The sequence below is a fragment of the Mauremys mutica genome, chromosome 5, assembly GCF_020497125.1.
Source record: "Mauremys mutica isolate MM-2020 ecotype Southern chromosome 5, ASM2049712v1, whole genome shotgun sequence".
Taxonomy (NCBI): Eukaryota; Metazoa; Chordata; order Testudines; family Geoemydidae; genus Mauremys; species Mauremys mutica.
The window spans coordinates 70,612,249-70,628,218 of NC_059076.1; the positions used below are offsets into that span (position 1 = coordinate 70,612,249).

Genomic DNA, 15,970 nt, shown 5'->3' on the forward strand with positions numbered 1-15,970 from the left:
CTCCCATTGACATAGCACACTTTACATCGGGGGTTAGATTGGTGTAACTACGTTGCCCAGGAGTGTGGATTTTCCACACCCCTGAGCAATGTAGTTATACCGACATAGGTTCCAAGTGTAGACCAAGCCCTAGTTCCAGTGAGATTGTGAAGAAGTGCTAGATTCTAGTCTGCGAGCACTTCATTCAGATCTTAAAATTTCTCCATTGGTGTGGAGCTAGAGGATTCACTGTAAGCGAAGCCATCAGGTGCTCTGCTTGGGCTATCCTCTCACTTAGGTAGGTTTCCCACATAGCTTAGTAGCAAATATTACTCTAATGGGCCATGTGCAATAGTTTCTTCCACTGATGCAGTGGAGAAGTTTGTTTTAAAGGACAGTCAAGTAAGTGACAATGGTATTACCTAAATACTTTGCTACAGTAGAAACCAGCTGCATCAAGCTAACCCAAACTTACTGTTTTCCGGGCAGCAGGAGTTTAGAGGAACTTATCCATGATAGATAAGGCTGCCACCACCTTTGTAGGAACTTGCTGGAGAGAGGTGCCCTTAAGAAGTTTTTACTAGCCCTCATGTTACCTTTAGAGCATAGGCACCTGGAGTATTCATAAAATGAGTAGATCCTGTTCTTCCTCTTTGCAGAGTTTTACTGCGATCAGCAGTTTAGGAAAGTGCCTTCTCCATCTAAAAGCTGCTGTCTGGTATTACAGATTAAATGGCAATATCCAACTCTTGCTTTTCCAGACTGGTCCAAAATCCTTAAGAGATCCCATTTTAAATATTTGAAGAGTAGATATGATCATTGTAATGAAAGGCTTTAAACTTTTCCTTAATTGCATTTATTGTGCATGAACTTCAGTCACATTCTCAGCTTTTCAGACAGATATATGTACAAACGGTTATACGCAGTTACATCAAAACCTGAGTGTTCTAAAAACAAAGATATTCATATATCCCTCAAATATTCAGTATAAAATCAGCTGTATTTTGAAAAATACAGCTAGGGAGAAAAGAATAATGTTGGATAGCAGCAGGTCTCCAATTTTCCTGTTGTCCCTCAACTACAAGTCTCATATGTTATTAATTACTCTGAATGATTACAATAGAATTGGACACCAAGTTGTGTCCCAGAACCAAGACAGGATGGGGTAATTTTCCTTTGGTGTTCTGAGATGACCACCACTCCCAGCATTATACTGAGATTCTTCCTACTTTGTTCAGAGGCTAGCCTGTCTCCCCATGAAATACTGAGTAGGATACACAATGGGTAGGGTAAGGTTTGGAAAACAAGGTAGCAGAAACTCAGAAGAGAATGGTTCTCTGTCTTTTAACATAAGTTTCAAGGAGTGGTCTGGGTATACTCCACTTCTATCTGAGCAGGCAAGCGTTCAGGCTTAAGGACTATCTTCTCTAGAGAATTCACTCTAAGTACATATAGGTGGAAGTTTACAGACATTGAGTAATGGATTAGAATTTTCAATTCCCATTCATGGTATGACCTCATTGGCTTCAGAGCCAAAATGACGACACTTTAGAGAAAGGTTGTCAAACTGTATAAGCTGCTATCATTGCAACTGCAATAGTAGCACCTTTTACAGCATCTAACTTAACAGTGCACCATCCTAAGGAAAACAAAAACCGTAAATTCTCATGTATTGAACTAAAGAGTCAACAACAAGTTTAGAGAGTAGTTTACAAAAAAGCTCTCTCCAAATATAAATATTTAATGCAGAATAGTTCCTATTTATAGTTCTTGGGACAAAAGTTAAGCAAAAATGCCACAAATACTTAGGACAGCTCTAAAAATCAGATTTAGACATTCTACACTGAAATTCTGTTTAGATGCTTGATCAGCCATCAATTTGATCAAATGTCTGTGAGCCTAGTTTTTACATACTATGCTTAGTGAAGTGAAATCCTACTTTTCCTGCATACAAAGGAGAGACTTGGATGTGTTTTAGACCAAACATCTGATTCTTCATCTTTGCTTCATTTCCACATTTGTGTAGTTACCCTTTTTAGGGCAAAGAAAAAAAAAACCCAAACACACACCCACACAACAGCAAAAGACACTGATCCAGAAACTGAGTCTCTTCAATTTGCCCTATAGACTCTTCCACTCCAACTGTGGAAGCGTGTTTAGGGAATATTGAAATAAATAGCTTTTAAAAACTCAATGAGCACAGTTGTTATAGCATGTTACAATATTTGAGTTCATCTCAACCTCTACTATAAGAAACCCAGAAAGTCAGGAGGGGCCATACCCTGTAATGTTTCATTCTGGAAAACAAATGTTTGAGTTCTAGAAGCACAGAAGACTTTGGTAGTTTGGAGTTTGTTACAGCAGTGCAAAAAAATCTCAATTGAACAACATTAAAACAAAGTTTAGTCAGGGAGCTCAGGTCCATCTTCAGCCCAGCAAAAGTTAACATCCTCAAATAAAGAGTGTTTGTTCAAAATAGACAGCATCTCCAGCTGCAGATTTTACACTTCTAATAGAATTCATACTTCCAACTTGACAGCTATACTACTTCCATTAAAGACAGTAATCAAGTGGAGTTGTCTGTCCTCCAAATCAAATTACATTGCTTTGGATTCCTCTTAAAATGCAGCAGCAGCTTCCTGGATATCTCTAACCTCTGATTTGCTGTGATGTTAGTGCTAGTAGTCTCTTGCTGAGCTGCGCATTGTGTCGCTGGAGATAGTCTATCACATCTCCTTGCTTTTCAACTATTTCTTCCAAACTTGAGCTTTCCCTTGAAGACATAAGAAAAGGAGGAAAGTCATTCACAATTTGTGTTAAAGGAGTATATTACAAATTTATCATCACTACACATAAAGGAGATTGGAGATAACTGATGATACTTCTACAAACCCCGTCTCATGACTTTTGTTTAATTCCTCTTGATTACTTTCCTACTCTGAGACAATAGTTTGGGCCATAAGAGGAATATCTGAGCCTTTAGCAAAACTATGTGGGTGTTAGGGGATTGGAGAGGCCCGGTAGAAGCAGCACCCTTAGATCTTCCTGGGTCCCTGAGGCAAGGCACTTTTGCCCTTCTAGTTCATCCCATCAGCATTTTACCATGTGTTTTGTTTAATGTTGTAGTATACGTTGGAGTTCCATATTCTTTGGTAGCAGGGGAAGCTGTGGTTGGATCTGTCTGGAAAGACTATGCATATGATGATTACAAGGCACATGCATAACCCCACTCTCTCTCAAGTTAAAAGCTTCTCTAAGTGGAGAGAAGAGACTCTGAACAGAGAGGAAGGTTCATCTGCCCAGACAGGGAGTGAAATTGATCCCAGGACGCCATACAGCAAGTAAAGTAAGCATTCATTTGGATTCTACTGTGGTTTTCCAATAAAGTGGTCAAAAATCCACCTGGTCTCTCAAATTTAACAGAATTACCCTAAGGGGAAAGGGTAGGGAGTTAGCCATTAAACACAGGCCCTCTTCCAGGGCCTGGTTTGTAGAGGCAAATAGTTTAACTTCTGCCAAACTCAACATGGTTACGTGACAACGTTACAATAATATTCAGAAGAGTTTTGGTAAAAGTTATAAAACTTAAAGTTATGCTAGTGTTGTACTCATCATTCAAAGATTTCTTTGGTGCCTCAATAGCGTATGTAAACAAGTTCGTTTCATTTTGTTGTAGCTAGCTTAATATTGTTTGCTCTAGTTTGCATAGAACTTTTTAAGCTTCAAGCCATGTAGTGTACTTATATCCAGAATAGAGTATTTCAGTGCAAGTTTTTGAAATGCCTCCAAATATCTTGCTATCAAATCATAACTAAAATAGAACATGCATATAAATACACTACATGGCCTGATGTTAAGAAAAGGTTCTGTAAAAAGGCTAAAGTATTGGGTGACCAGACAGCAAGTGGGGGGGAGGGGGTAAATAGGAGCCTATATAAGAAAAAGACCCCAAAATCGGGACTGTCCCTATAAAAATCGGGACATCTGGTCACCCTACAAAAGTATCAAATGCAAAGTGCTTCGCTGTTGGCTAGAATTAAGTCAGTTCTCTTGTACTAAAGGATGCTGTAATGGCTTCTTCCTATACCCTGAATTAAGAAGTTACTTACCATAAAAAGAGTCAAGAAGAATAGATAGGAAGACTTATAATTTAGTGGTCATTGCCAGAGCCCATTAGCCTCTCTTAGACCCCCAGGAAAATGCATTCCAATTTACAGTTAAACTTATAATGAACAGCACTTGTTTGTATGATGCAGTTGAAAATAGTTCACAGGAGACTTCAAGAAGCAGTGTCCTCCATACTAAGTGATTACTTGGATCGGTTTTTCCTTTGCAGTTCAGCACCAAACACCATTATGCTAATAATTAAACCCAAAAGAACTATATTTAAACATTAAAAGTTACTAAGTCAAGCACTCTAGAATTAGCAAGTGCCAGATTTAAGGTTACCTGGTTCAGCCTTAGTTATTCCTATGATCAGACAACCTGCTTCTATATAGCAGGTGGCCTAGTAAAATTTAATTCAACTCCTTGTGCTTATGTAGTATTATTTCCCTTCCACCCCCTGAACAAAACCCGACAGTCAAGTGCCAAGTTTTGAGTCCCTCCAGAGCAGGGGCGGCTCTACGAATTCCGCCGCCCCAAGCAGGGTGGCGCGCTGCGCCGCTCGTGCTGCCGGGCGCCGGTCCCGCGCCTTCGCGGGACCTCCTGCAGACGTGCCGCTGGTCCCGCGCCTACGGTGGAGCTTCCGCAGGCATGCCTGCGGGAGGTCCACACGAGCCGCGGGACCAGCGCACCCGCCGCAGGCATGACTGCGGAAGGTCCGCCGGAGCCGCCTGCCGCCCTCCCGTTAAAATGCCGCCCCACGCGCGCGCTTGGCGCGCTGGGGTCTGGAGCCGGCCCTGCTCCAGAGTATGGAAATGCTACAGCTGGTGTCATAGGTTTATTCCCCACTTTGAACTTTAGCGTCCACAAGATGGGGACCTGCATGGACTCCTCTAAACTAAAATCCTAGTTTAGATCTGGTTTTCGCTGCCACCAACTAGAGATTCCAGTGTCTGGTACACTCCCTGTTCCCCCAATACTTTCCCTGGGGAACACAGATTCAAACTCCTTGAATCTCAACACAAAGGGAAATAAAGCATTCCCACCTCCCCTCTCCTAGTCCTTAGGAGAGATACCTGGATTCAAATTCCTTGAATCAAACAAAGAGGGATTCACTTTTCCCCCCTCCCCTTCCCCTGAAAATCCAACAAGGGAAGAAATCAATCAAGTTCTAAAAAGAAAAGATTTTATTAAAGAAAGTGTACTTTTTTTTCTCTATCTCTGTATTACCAGGATGCAAAAATACAGGGTCTAACTTATAAAAACTGGAGAGACTTCCCCTCCCTCCTCAGAATAATCAAAGTAACAGCAAACAGAAATAAAGATATTCCTTCAGCAAACACACAATTGCAAATGCAGAAATTAAATTATAAGACTAGTCCGCCTTTCTAATACTCACTAAACTGAATAGAAGAAAATACTTCAGGAAAACTTGGAGAACTTGAAGATGTGTCTGGCCTCTCTTAAAGCCAAAGAGAGAACGAACTCAAACAAAGAACACAGACAAAGGCTTCCCTCCACAGAGATTTGAAATTATCTTGTCCCTTGATTGGTCCTCTGGTCAGGTGTTCATCAGGTTACTGAGCTTGTTAACCCTTTACAGGTAAAAGAGACTTTAACCCTTAACTATCTGTTTATGACAGCTGGTCTGCCACGAAATTAAAAAAAATAATAATTCCTACAAATAAGCCATGGATAAGAAGAATCTTTCCCACATTCTCTCTTTGAGATGGCTGAACCACGTTTGCTGAAAATGTTCCAGAAGTTCAGAGGCAGCTATCTGAATTGGAAAATTTCAGCCCAAACAGCAAAAGTCTGGTAGTTATATAACAGAAAACAGGGTCTTTAATAGAGAATGTTGTGCAACCTTAAATATAATTGGTGCTAGTAGTGCCACCCAATGGCCTTTCTTCAGACATGTAACAGTCAAGATTACATGCTGGCTGAAGTTTCATTCTTGTTGGCCTAGAGAAGAATTCTTTGGAAATCCAAAGGATTGTTTTTATTTAGAACACATTAGGAGGAGCACTTCACACTTAAATCCTAGAATTTGTGCTCTAATAAATGTAATAAAAGCTTGAAACAGGTGACTGAACATGCATATAGTCTTGTCCACATAGACCCAAATACATACTTTTGTGGACTTCCGAGTACAATACTACATGTACCAGAGTGCAGTTCTACTCTGAAGAATGACTTGGCACAAAAGGTGCCACGTTTAAGAAGCTTCTCTAGTTTGTACTCTTGTTAACCCTACAGAGCCAGCACAGCCCTGAGAATGGAGCTGCAGTCTCTTCCTATACATCAAGAGTTGTTTAATAGTTACAGTTCCAGGCCTATCAGTTACACCAGTACAAATCCACTTAAGCCAACAGGGATGCACAAGTTATTGAGGGCAAAAGATGGCCTGTAGGACTTTTACTACTGGGTAAGTATGAGAAGGAGGGAACAGCTCTTCTCAGATCCCAACTTGGATTGTCAGCCCTGAAAAGTTATTCTTAAGTAGACATCTGATCTAGAGAACAAGAAAGCGTGGAATTCTCGAATATCTGTCCTCCTTTTACGGAACTTTTCACAGTAGTCCTGCTCTTTAAACAATTTACTCAAGGGGTCAATAAGTCTCTTGCTCAGCACAGGTGGTCTTACTACAGAGTGGTGCAGAAATGTTCTCAGAATGTTTGAGACTGAGTCAAGAGGGGAGTTGAATCAATAAGAGTTGTGATCTCTTGTACACACACACGTGTTTTATACCCAGATAGGCAGACACTGTGATAAGGTAACACCACTGAAAACCTTCCCTACATCCTGGGTTTCTGCGCTGCTCAGTTTTGTTTGGGGGAGGGGCCGCACATCAGTTTCTCCAGAAAGTGCATGGAAGTTTGAAATTGTGAACATCAAGGTTCAGAAGAGACTGACTAGCAGAATTGTTAGATCTTTCTGCTGGTTTCTCAGCACCCCACCAACAGACTGTTTCCATGCTAGTATGCCATGATCTATGGGGTATTTAGTCACAGATTTGATCTACATGTGCAATCTAGCTTAGACACAAGGAGGAGGAGGAGTTCCCCCACAACCAGTACACTAATCTTTTAATACAGACATTTGAACTCCTTCCACTTGCTGAAATATGTAGTAGTCAAAAGGGTACATGGGTCAGGGTGTTTGTCAGGTTAACATGAGCAGGCTGAATGACTGGTCTCTCCAAATAGGCTTATTCATGGTCTCTCTGCCCTCTGCCACCACACACAAAATATGTAATCTGTAGAATTCCTCTCCAAAAGTGGAAATATACTTCCCACCCTATACCAGCTGCCAGATACTCCTGACCCCAGCCTAAAAGAGAAATCCCTGACCTCAAGCTGCAAATAAACATCTTACCTTCTAGCAAAGAGCACCCAATTCACTTCTCCCCCAGGTATCAACCCAACTCCTTCTGGGCAAGAGGTTCTTGGTTTACACAGAGACACATTTGAAATAACATCCAAGACAGCAGTATTTCTCTACAAATTGCTTAAAACCAACTATGTTAAAGTGCAGTTAGTTTAATAAGCACAGCTAGTTATGTTTAGCACATCATAGTAGAGATTCATATAAAATTTCACCAATAATGGTCATATGGTCCCTATGTACCTTTTAAGGCAATGACATACAAAAATACTTAATCATGAAAAGGGTATTTTATCAAGTTACCATTGCTGAGGGGGACTATCTTTACAGTTTCTGGTTTTTGTGTCTATAATACAGCAGCTGAAATGCTACTGAAGTCCATTAAGAATTTTAATATCACCTTTCTACTTTTGCTTACAGCTTTAAAGTCTCACACACCATTCTGGACAGAAATTGATGCTAAGTGTTTACACAGTTACCCAGATAAACTAACTGAAGATAACAGAAGAGGTTACCTGAATCCAATCTCTGAGGTAATGTGACTAGGGTAAGCATACATCTTTTCTTCTTCAATTATATCAGGCCTTGGCCTTGCCTTGTTGAAATTGCTTATTTTCACTGAAATAAAAAAAGAGGTAGTTAATGCAGACAGTTTTTAATAGCATGGTCTGGCTCCTCAACTCAGAGTCCTACACAGGGTTAAAACCTGCCTCAAAGGTAGCAGTAAGGGAGATAACCAGGGAGCCCAACAAGAGGGTCAGGTTACACGTTAGGAATTGGCATTTCCTTTGGTCCTGCTGCTCAAAATTCCATAAGGTCATGCCTGAGAATTGTGGTGCTTGCACTAGCTGCAGAGTGCTGCTTGGGGCTCTCGCTTGTACCTAAGGCTGTTACCAGGCACCCTACCCCAAGAGCTGCGGAATGTTATAATTTCAGGAAATGATAAGAGGCTCTTTGAAAGAGTACTTTTGAAAGGGAAGGAAAAAAAAAAGATACAGGAAGATGACAAAACTCGCTTGCTCTCACCTGTCTGTACTGTCTTGTTCTTAACTGTGTACAAATCTGCCAAGTTTACAAAACAACTCTTTAGCGAGCAGGCTAGGAGCCACATTGTCTGTATCATTAGTGGTCATTTTCCTTTTCTATTTGCAGTATTCTAATCTCATGTACAACAGCATCTTGTGTGGGAGTGCTGTATAGTTATGATCAACCAGTCCTAATAACTATATTAAATTTCAGAGACTCCCCATGAAAGTCCTGATATTTATGTGGTGTTTAACTCTGTATTGTTAACATACATTATTTAAGGACTCAGATTGTGTCAATTCCTGAAGAGTTATGATTGTGCGCCCCATGTGTGCATTTATAGGACACCACTTAAATGAGTCTCCATCATCATAGTCCATGCTGAATATGCTTTAAACTAAAAGCAGATTTTAGTCAGTTCTTGATGCACTTTACCCTTTTCACATTGGCCGTAACAATAACTTCTAAACACAGGAAAGGGTAGTGTAGTTGGGGCCAGTATGCCCCAATCTGATTTTAGAGGACCAGTTACTGGGATAACACGTTAGCTCAATCTTCATGCCTAAAATCAATTCACACTCAGTTTGCTGACAAGACTGCCATTAATGGTGCCAGCTGGAAACTGAAAACATGTCCATAATCTATACTTCCTAACATATTCAGAAATAGTTAGCTTACAAATTTGGTCCAAGTGCAAGAATAGTCCCCCATAAGCATGTATAAAAATTGTACTAATTTTTCCATGACAGTTTAAAAGACATTTTTAATATTATTCCCCAGCAGTTCTGCAACTCAAATACTGCAGTATCATGCAAATACATGTGAAGCAGTGTAATCTCTACTAAGATACAGTCTCAAGTACAGAGACATCAAAATGACTTTAAACATTCAGCTTTAAAAACTAAGCTAATAATTGTAACAGACCTTTCTGAAAATATTACCCCTTGAAAGTGAACTGAGTCCCAGTCTCCGATCCTTTCTAGGCTATCCAGGTTAGCGTGGACTCAGACCCTGGTTAAGCTAGAGATGTATCACATAGTATATCTGGTTAGAAGAGGAACATTAAAATGAGTTTGGATGACCTACTTTATGTAATGGTCCATTCTCTTCTATTCCAGCCTCTCTAGCGAGGAAAGGATGTTTCTCTCTCACCCCTCAAAATTTTACTAGGCCACCTGCTATATAGAAGCAGGTTGTCTGACTGATCATAGGAATAACTAAGGCTAAAGTGTCTCTGCAAGTTGTAAAGTCATCAAACCAGACTGTCACTCAGTGGTCTGCTTCCACCTAAAACTTTATCTGAGAAGGGTCATTCAAGTGTGGGAATGAAGTTTACACCTATTGCAAGTTCACAAGCACTGAGGAAGGAAATATAAGTCCTTCAAATGGTCATCTTCATTATATTTAATTGGGGGAATAGAACAATATGGAATTGAGAGGAAAGTGTAGAATTTGTCATGCCTGTTAGATATACACTGGATACATAGAAGGCTTTGTTCTGATCCCCCACATATGGTCCAATCTTGCAAGGTACCAAGCACCCTCAATCCTCTTTGAAATCAATGGGAGCTGGGGATGTGAAGATCTTAGCGTGATTACTCTCTGAGCAGAGGTAGACCATTAGGAAAACATATTGTTTACAGGCCAGACAGATACTTCAGTAGGGCTGCTTGTGGAGTAATGTTAGGGTAACTGGGATTATCTGGAGCAAGGCATTACCTAACTGTGAGGAAGATTATCACAATCTGGATCTATGAAAATGAGTCAAGCTACTTTGGCACTTAAGTATGTGGAAGAAATTGTCCTTTACCAGTCAAGAATGCTGTAGGGTTTATTAAAAGGTCACTTTGCTAGAATACTACAAGACCCTCAAGAGATTAGCCATTTCAGGCTAGGAAGTTATCACACCTATCATAGTATTATACAGACAAAACCAGCTTAAGGAGATACCAGGAATTTCCAACATGACTTGTCCGTGAGAATATTAATCTTTTATTTGGCAGTAGCATAGAGTTTAAAGAATTATATCTCTGCTGACAATAGAAACAAGTCATAAGGTGCCTCCCATTGCTACCAAGAGCAGAGAAAATAGCCAATCATTTTAGTTAAATATAGTTTTTAAATTTCCTCTCACCCCCGCCAACTCAGGAGGATCAGGTATCAAGTCTCACATATGTCACTACGTTTTACATCAGCTCTATATTGACAGTAAGTTGCCACCATTTCATTCAATGACCTAATTAAGGACTGAAATTAGCATAAAACTGCAGACAAGTAAGTAGCTATTTTGGTTAGGGGGAGTGATTTTTCTGCCAGTGTAGTTGAAGTGGTACAGCTTATGTGTTTAGACAAGGCCTTGGTGGACAGGTTCCCCCATTACAACTAGTACTTATTAGCACCCTTCAAGATGAGTCACCAGTCAGCAGCTAAGGAATTAGTGGGACTGGATACAAAGTTGGTCACACCCTCCAGAGGTGATTCCTCCAGAAGAGGGAGGCAGACTGACAGGGGAGAAGGGAAAGCTGGCATTCAGTGCCCATGATATACCTGGTTTGTAGAAAGAGGATTTACAGTATCTTGTCAGTGTCACAGGGGAACAAGGAGTGCTTCATGTAGGCAAATTTGATTTGGCCTATGGTATTAGGCATTAAAATAGTATTACAGCCCAGTTTGTTCTGCTTGGACATGAAATTACATGACAATTGCTTGTAGGCAGTCTACTCTTTTGTATACAAGGAAATTTAAAGATTCATTGCAGGAAGATAAGTTGGTCTAGGACACTGCAAGCCTCTGAACAGACATTCAACAGTGCAGCAAGAAGTATGTAGGACAGGGTGTAACCAGAAGCTTTTAATGCTTGCATTTAGGAAGTGTTTTAAAAAAGGATTTAATACTGGTGCGATAAGGAAATGAGCTTTCTGAATTTTGACTCCAAAGTAGTCCATTAAAGTTAGCCTGTTTTTATAGAGTTCTTTACATTACACTGTATCCCATAAATCAAGAACATCTCAATCCAAGAGATTCTCTGATATTGGAGATTACTATGCAGTGTATGATAGTCAATACTGATTCCATATCAATTGTCTCCCATGGCAGCAAGAGTGGCAGTGGGTCAACTAGGAATACAAAGCTACTCATTCCTTAACAACATGTTTGACCAATAGCAAAAAATGGGATATCACAGACTTCAAGTACCTATGTAAAACTTACTTTACATGTACTTCTACAAACTGGATTTTAATGTTTGTGTTCATACAAATGCATCAATGCTTCACAGATTACTAAATATACTAATGAACTCTACAGCTAACAAATACAAGGAAACAGGACAATTATGACTCAGTGCTGTTTGTTTCTGTACTGGGGTTTTCTGGCTTCAGGGCTGTATTTTTTTTAAGCTATATGAACATATTGACTTCTTCCCATCCCACCTTTTTCCAGACAGTTTTCATTCCTGATCCATATAGTTAAGTGAACTCCAGAACACAAAAAAGATGCAGAATAGAGACATTTATGCCTAGCCAGTATAGTTACTGTATGCTCCATTAAGAACTAAATTAAGTTGAGCACTGAATAAAACGTGTGTAAACTCTTCAAGGCAGGGAATGTTTGGGATTGGTACAGTCCCCAATATGTTTTGAGGACAATTGCAAGATAATCCTTAACCAATGTTGTGGGACTATTTCAAGTGACAGTGCAAGTGGTTTGCTAGCAACACAAAAATCTACCAACTCATTCTGGCTCACACATGTTAGAGAATAAGAAAGTTTACTTTCTGGTGCCAGAAGAGGAAATATCATACAACCCTGTTTGAGATTGTTTATGATCTTTCAGCTGAGTTAATGTAATTTGTAAGTGAAAAGATTGCTTTAGTTTAAAAACAAATAATAAGGCTACATCAGGAATAGATTAAACTATAACACTTCTGGAGGGGAGAAGAAAAGCTTACCAAAAGTAGTTTATCATAAACAGAATTACCTAACCTGAGAGGCTTCAGAGTTCCTTAGGCCAGGTCTACACTTGAAGCTAGTGTGACAGGTATCATTTTGCCACCAAACCCTCCTAGTGTAGACACAGTTTATACTAGCTTATACTTGTTTGAGGGAAAAGCTGTACTGGCAAAAATATTTGTATGCTTGTAAAAACTGCATCTCCATAGTAGGATTTGCTGGTATACACCCGTTGTAAGAAAATTATGCCTCCAGCCTATGTTACTATACTGGCAAAAGTTTCTAATGTAGACCTCTCCTCAAACTGACTTAAAATGTTCATCAACACTGCTTTCATCTTAGAGCCACATACTTTAACAGACATCTCTGTATTAGAAAGAATGCCAGGCAAGTGTTTGTTTTGGAGGGGGAAATTCAAGCATTTGAGAGAAAAATGCTCCAAGTTCTGCGATAAGAAACCAAACATCTTGCCAGAGAGCCTTAATGCTTGCACTCAGGTAGTGCTCTGCTGTCAGAAATACCAAGATAGAAACTGAGGGCCTATCCCACCATTTAGTTTATGCCTTTTCATTGCTGTAACCCATCCCAAATTAGTTTTACTTCAGGAGTTTGGCCTTTAACAGAATTTGTGCATGAAGTTACTATCTGTGGTTCCGTATCAGTTTAAGTCTCTCCTGCTCCCCCCACCCAAAAAGCCCTCACTTGCTGTTCCAATTTTGAAGTATATCTTGAACTGACATCAATTAGATGGGATGACAGAGACTCCTTGTCTTTTAAAGGGGTGTGAAGCTCAGTTTCAATGAACGAGTGTGTTAAGGCACATGAAGGTTTAGAGAATGAAGCTCAGCTTCCAACACTAGTATGGAGACCAGCTTTTTCTTGGTTGTTTATCCAGTTAGAATAGGACAACAGATCAAGGCTGAGAAAGAAATACCTAATTCTTTGCTCTTTGAGCAGCAGTGTGTGCAAGGGACGCAATGGAGTACTTTGTTTAGAATGTAACGTTTGCAGTAAGAAACCCTTAGGTCTATCGAGCAGTTTGAAGAAGTTTGAGGAACGTGACAGTTCAGAAGACAGTTTAAGAAAAAACAAGTGCTATTGTGGAAAGCCTAAATCAAAAGAGTGGAGGCAACCACCCTCAGAACAGGACCTGTAAGGTGTTTTCATCACCTTCCCTTCCCCCATTCCCAGGATGAAAGGTGCAAGTTGCGTAATAGAGAGGGGAGCAATGGCATCCCACTGGGTTATTCGGCTTGTGGTAGAAATCTTATTGCTAGTGCACCATTTGTGCTATAGTTTTTGAGGCAGTGAATGATGGCTGTTTCTGTCATGCAAGTCTTTGTAACTATGTTCCAGACTCGTGTGTGTGTGTGTGTGTGTGTGTGTGTGTGTGTGTGTGTGTGTGTGTGTGTGTGTGTGTGTGTGTGTGTGTGTGTGTGTGTGTGTGTGTGTGTGTGTGTGTGTGTGTGTGTGTGTGTGTGTGTGTGTGTGTGTCCCCCTCTCAACTCTCACTATTTTCCATTAGGATCTTTGATTTACTTTAATGTGCTCAAATGGAGAAAACTATTTCAACAATATCCACTTATTAAAAGTAGATATCCAGAATGGAAAATATACTGACTACTGCAGAATAACTATTCTGCTATAAGAGTGATTTTATTTTGGAGTAATTACTCTACTTCCAAAGTCACATTTGCTCCAGACTAGAGTGTTCACCTGAAGACGTTATACCAGCATAGCTATAGAGGAATACTTTGCTTCAGCTATGTTGGTCAAATTCACCATATAGACAAACCTAGTGTCAGAGCCTCTATTATAGCCAAGAGAGGTAGATTGGTACATTTGAGGCTGTAGTCTCAATACTACTACAAGCACAAGTTAAAAAGAAAATAGTAAATCAGATCTTGAAACAGTGTATTCAAAGCATTAATAGAATTTGGTAGTATACCATCACACTGGGAATAACTACACTTTGCAACTTTATAGCAAGTCACTAACTAGGCTTCTCAGGTCATGAAGTTTCTCCTAGAGTAGAGTTTTAAGTTCAGACACCTCATGGGTCAGTTACTGACAAACACTGGCTATTGAGAAGTCGCTTTGGCTTTCAGCATTGTCCCATGAGAATCAGCAGCATAATGTTACAGCAGCTGTTTCCTCTTCCCTCCCTGAAATTACTTTGTTCCCCATTTCAACTCAACCTATTCTCATCCCTTTCCTTCTTTTGTCAACACCACACTTCTACTTTTGCAATTGGTTTCTTTTCAAACTACTGGGAGGAGATCCACAACTTGAATTCCACGACCACAGTAGTTTTGCTGAGCTACTAGCAACCACCTGATACTTCAGGCAGCATTCATTTTGTTGTGTAGGAGACAGTGGGGCAGCTAAATTCCCGCTGAAGTCAATTGGTCTGTCTCGCTTCACACTAAGCTGTGTACACCAGCCCATTAGGAAGTAAGCAAGTACATCTGATGAAAGCCTACTAGGTTTTTAAATAAAACCAATCAGTACCCCTCCAATTTAAAAAAAAAAAAGTGTAAAGAAAATGAAGATTCCCAGGAGTTAAAGGACAATGATGTTTACAAGCAAGATATAAAAATAGATACCACTTTGTAGTATTTGTCTGTGTATTTCACTGTAGCAATAAAGAATCCACGTGCAACGACTCAAGAGCAGATGTTTAAACCAAGTGCATAATCTTATTTGAGAACGAGACCTAATTTCTGCTTTTCAAAATCAAACACTAGTTTATCTGGATTTGTTGTGTTTAAACACCTGTTGTTTTCCTTAATAGTGGTAGCCAGGAGTAGAAGTTTATTTCATGTTGTCTAGGTCACTCCTATGATCTTTTAGCCTGACATACAAGCAATCTGGCCATCTAAATTTGATGTTTTATTGTGATGGTTTAATAGAGTGAGCCAAGACAGAAACAAACAAAACATGGCCCTGGAAGATTAGACCAAACCCATCAGGCCAGTAATGCTACATAGTATTCTACATTAAAAATTATTTTGTATTAGCTCTTAGTGTTATAGTGAACGTGGGCTAGAGATTCATATTGCTTCATATAATTAAGTAGAGACTCCAAGAGTCTGAGTGTCACTTTACAACTACTATCCTTCAACAAATACTACAGGAGATAAGATTGGGGGAAGAGGTAGAGAAGAGGAGGAACTGGAAGGACATTGCAAGTTTGAAGATGGAGACATGCCATATACCAGCTTAAACATAAGTTCCACATGCCAAAGGAAAGTGGTTTTTACTAGACAAGAAAAATATTACTTCTCTTCGAGTCACAGTATAAAACCACACACTCACACACCATATCTTTTTGTTTGACAAAATGGTCATGAAAGCACACTAGCAATCTGTGTTAGACAATTACTTCTATTTTAACTACTGCAGTTTCACTATATCATTAACTTCATGGGAAAGTGCCTTACACTCTAACAATCTGCCTAGTTTTTATTTGGCAACATTTAGAGTTCAAGCCATGACAATGACTTTCCAGTTTGTTTTAAACA

The 15,970-nt window shown here is 39.8% G+C and overlaps 1 protein-coding gene across 2 annotated transcripts in view; it reads right to left on the reverse strand.

Moving 5' to 3' along the window:
- Window positions 1-1,388: 1,388 nt before the first annotated feature.
- TMEM192 (transmembrane protein 192) overlaps window positions 1,389-15,970 on the reverse strand; it is a 30,234-nt gene continuing 15,652 nt past the window's right edge. For both annotated transcript variants that reach the window (XM_045018512.1, XM_045018511.1), the window contains 2 exons: window positions 7,986-8,088; window positions 1,389-2,752 (listed from right to left, as the gene is read on the reverse strand). In XM_045018512.1, the coding sequence (XP_044874447.1) occupies window positions 2,629-2,752; window positions 7,986-8,088 (227 nt within the window). In that variant the 3' untranslated portion in view covers window positions 1,389-2,628. The remainder of the gene's footprint in view (window positions 2,753-7,985; window positions 8,089-15,970) is intronic.